The sequence below is a fragment of the Lygodium microphyllum genome, unplaced genomic scaffold (genome assembly GCF_053477565.2).
Source record: "Lygodium microphyllum isolate KBCC unplaced genomic scaffold, Lygodium_microphyllum_v1.1.10 scaffold_33, whole genome shotgun sequence".
Taxonomy (NCBI): Eukaryota; Viridiplantae; Streptophyta; class Polypodiopsida; order Schizaeales; family Lygodiaceae; genus Lygodium; species Lygodium microphyllum.
In genome coordinates, this window is record NW_028229516.1 from 3,660,055 (window position 1) to 3,662,966 (window position 2,912).

Genomic DNA, 2,912 nt, shown 5'->3' on the forward strand with positions numbered 1-2,912 from the left:
ATCAGGGGGGTGCTGCTGTGGAGACACGGACGCGGTGTCTCCGTCTCGTCGTTCAGCTAGAGCTCGGTCACCTCCAGGATTTGTCACACCTGTGGGGACGTCCACTCCAGTTACTCCGGCTTTTGCGCAGCCGTCGGCAGATGTCACGCCTTTTGGTGGCACTCCTTTTGGGGGCACCCCCTCTGGTGGCACTCCTTTTGGTGGCACCCCCTCTGGTGGCACCCCTTTCAGTGGCACTCCGGGAGAGGGTACCCCCGTCGGTACACCGGATGTTCAGGGGTCTCCTGGATATGCCCAGGAGCGTGGACGGAGATGGGAGAGGGCCCATACGAGGCACACTCCTAGGGATTATGGATACCTAGTGGATGGCAGGTCAGGAGCTATCATCATGAATGATGAGGGGAGGAGGGTGATAGCTCGCATGAGGGAGTTGTGCCAACAAGTTTTTCGGCACAACGTCCTGGATCATTGGAGGAACATACCGGAGGGGAGCAAGGAGTACATAGTAGCATCCTTGCATGAGGAGTTCCCGGTGCCAGCCGCAGTGGATAGATTCTCTACGGGCTGGATGATGGATTGCATGCGTGCATACATGTCACATAGACGATCCGACGCACGCAAGGCAATCAAGAGTGGGGCTCCAAAGCCCGAGTGGTTAGATGCAGAGGACTGGCGCCGACTGAGGGAGGAGGCTACAAATTCGCCAGGATGTTGGAGTCAGCAGCGGGAGGCGGCGAGGGCACGAATCGAGGCCGGATCGGTACATCATCTTGGGAGTGGCGGCCACAGGACATATTTGGAGGACTTTGTAAGTTTCTCTTTTGTTTTGCTTATTTGTTTTTTTGAGATATTATTTGTACTGACAATCATATTTCTAACAGTTAGCATTTTGTTTTCTTTGCAGCACTCCATTACAAATCGTGATCCGCAAGGCCTTGAGACTCAATATGCAGAGAGGCACGGTCTCAGATCATTGATCGACCGATTGTACAGACGCGGCGGCCCAGTAAGTCTCTCATCTTTCATGTCCGTAGTTACCATGAGATATTTGAATGCATTATTGTATGGTGGATTGATATGTTGTTTCTTTTTCTGCAGAATCCGTTTGATGCTCCTTTGCAGAGGGACGAGCTTTCGGGGGACGACGATTTGTAGCTCGCCCTCGGATCCTTAGCGCTCACATACCTTTAGTTTTTAGTCGCCCGATCTATGTAGACATTTTCTATGTATTAGTGATATTGTTTTATGATTGTACCAATCGCATTTTATGCGATATCATGTATTTATTTCATCTATCAGTTTTATGATTTCAGTATAGATTCTTTTTGTTTGCAAACGCTTTGTATGCAGCAGTGCAGAAACTATTTTGTATGGCTCTCATACAGCACACAGTGCTATATGTGGCAGGGCAGCTTGCTGCCCTGCCACAAATTTTTTTTTTCCTCTGTTACCGTCGCTATTTGCGTCGCAAATTTACTGCAGGCGTCGCTATTGTCGTCGCTATCAGCGTCGCAAATTCTCTGCAACCGTCGCTATATGCGTCGCTATTTGCGTCGCTATATGCGTCGCATTTGCGACGCATATAGCGACGCAAATAGCGACGCATATAGCGACGCAAATTTGCGACGCATATAGAGACGCAAATAGCGACGCATATAGCGACGCAAATAGCGACGATACCATGGCGTCGTCAATAACGACGCTTTTTCCGACGACGGGGGCAAATTTTGTTGTTTGTATTTTCGTCGCTTTAAACGTCGCTATAAGGTCTATATCTTGTAGTGGGAGTGATGTTCACTGCTTGAAAACAGCGATCGCACGTCGTGCGATCTCGCTAATCTTTTTTTTAAAATAAAATCCTCTCAAATTGGTTGAAAGCTACATGCTTTCTTTTACATGTCCTCCTAATCTAGACGTTATCTATAGTTTTATGGATTTTTACAAGAGATAATATTTAGAATATAAAAAATTGACAAAAAATTTGTCCAAAAAAATCTAATATTTTGAGCCATGGACACTAATACTAGTGTCTAAAGTGGCATTGGCTCTCTAAATCTAAAAGGAAGCCACACTCTAGATTTTTTTAATACGGTATGCGTGTAATGGCACGACAGCGTGCTGTTATGAAAAATTATCGTTCTTTTGATTGTGATTACACTTATATTAATATATTTATTTATTATAATATAGAATCTTAGTTTTATCCAAGATTTTGAAAGATCTCATTTTTTGTCACAACACGAAAGAGCTCAATCATCTCATCTTATGACTACTTCGGTATGCTATACATGTTTACTATTATATTTACTTCATAAATAAGGATTATCACTACTAATTGTATGGATAGCATTTTAACAATATTTCTCATTTATACATAATGATTATGTAGTATAAGTTTATACTTATATTAAAATATTTGTCATTTATAGATTATAAGTGATAATATTGGATTGTATTTCTTATCCTTCATGTTTATTCAACTTATGTAGGTGAAAACATATGATGATGAAGATCAAGAGACTATACTTATGAAGTTTTTTGACATTCAAAATATTGATGAGTTATATTTATCATTGAAATCATCTTTCAACATCATAAAGAGAGATGCCACCTTTGAAGGAGATTGTGGAGAGCAAAATCATTTTGTAATTAAAAATCTTATTGTAGACTGGCTTCTTTATACCAAAAAAATTTTGTTACGAGAAGTGCGAACAATGCACTAAGTCTTTGATTATATACTCCTACTGGAGTGAAACATTTGTATTAAAATCTTTTATGAAAACTTCAATTTGTGATGTGTAAACTTGTTTGCATCATTCCTCTTGATTTATTCTTTAATATTCATGCCTTAGACAATTGTTTGTATTGTTACATTTAAACTACGATAATTTGTATAGTGATTAATCATTTCC

The 2,912-nt window shown here is 41.2% G+C and overlaps 1 protein-coding gene across 1 annotated transcript; it reads left to right on the plus strand.

The window, feature by feature from the left end:
* Positions 1-421: 421 nt before the first annotated feature.
* Positions 422-1,204, plus strand: LOC148009207 (uncharacterized). Its single transcript, XM_087673707.1, has 3 exons — positions 422-808; positions 905-1,006; positions 1,099-1,204. The coding sequence occupies exons 1-3, from the start codon at positions 422-424 to the stop codon at positions 1,153-1,155; spliced, it is 546 nt and encodes a 181-aa protein (XP_087529833.1). The 3' UTR covers positions 1,156-1,204.
* Positions 1,205-2,912: the final 1,708 nt, after the last annotated feature.

Coding starts and splice junctions, on each gene's coding strand:
- LOC148009207 (XM_087673707.1), top strand. CDS start 422: ATGAGGGAGTTGTGCCAACAAGTTTTTCGGCACAACGTCCTGGATCAT. Junction 809..904: donor GGACATATTTGGAGGACTTT/GTAAGTTTCTCT, acceptor TTTTCTTTGCAG/CACTCCATTACAAATCGTGA. Junction 1,007..1,098: donor TGTACAGACGCGGCGGCCCA/GTAAGTCTCTCA, acceptor CTTTTTCTGCAG/AATCCGTTTGATGCTCCTTT.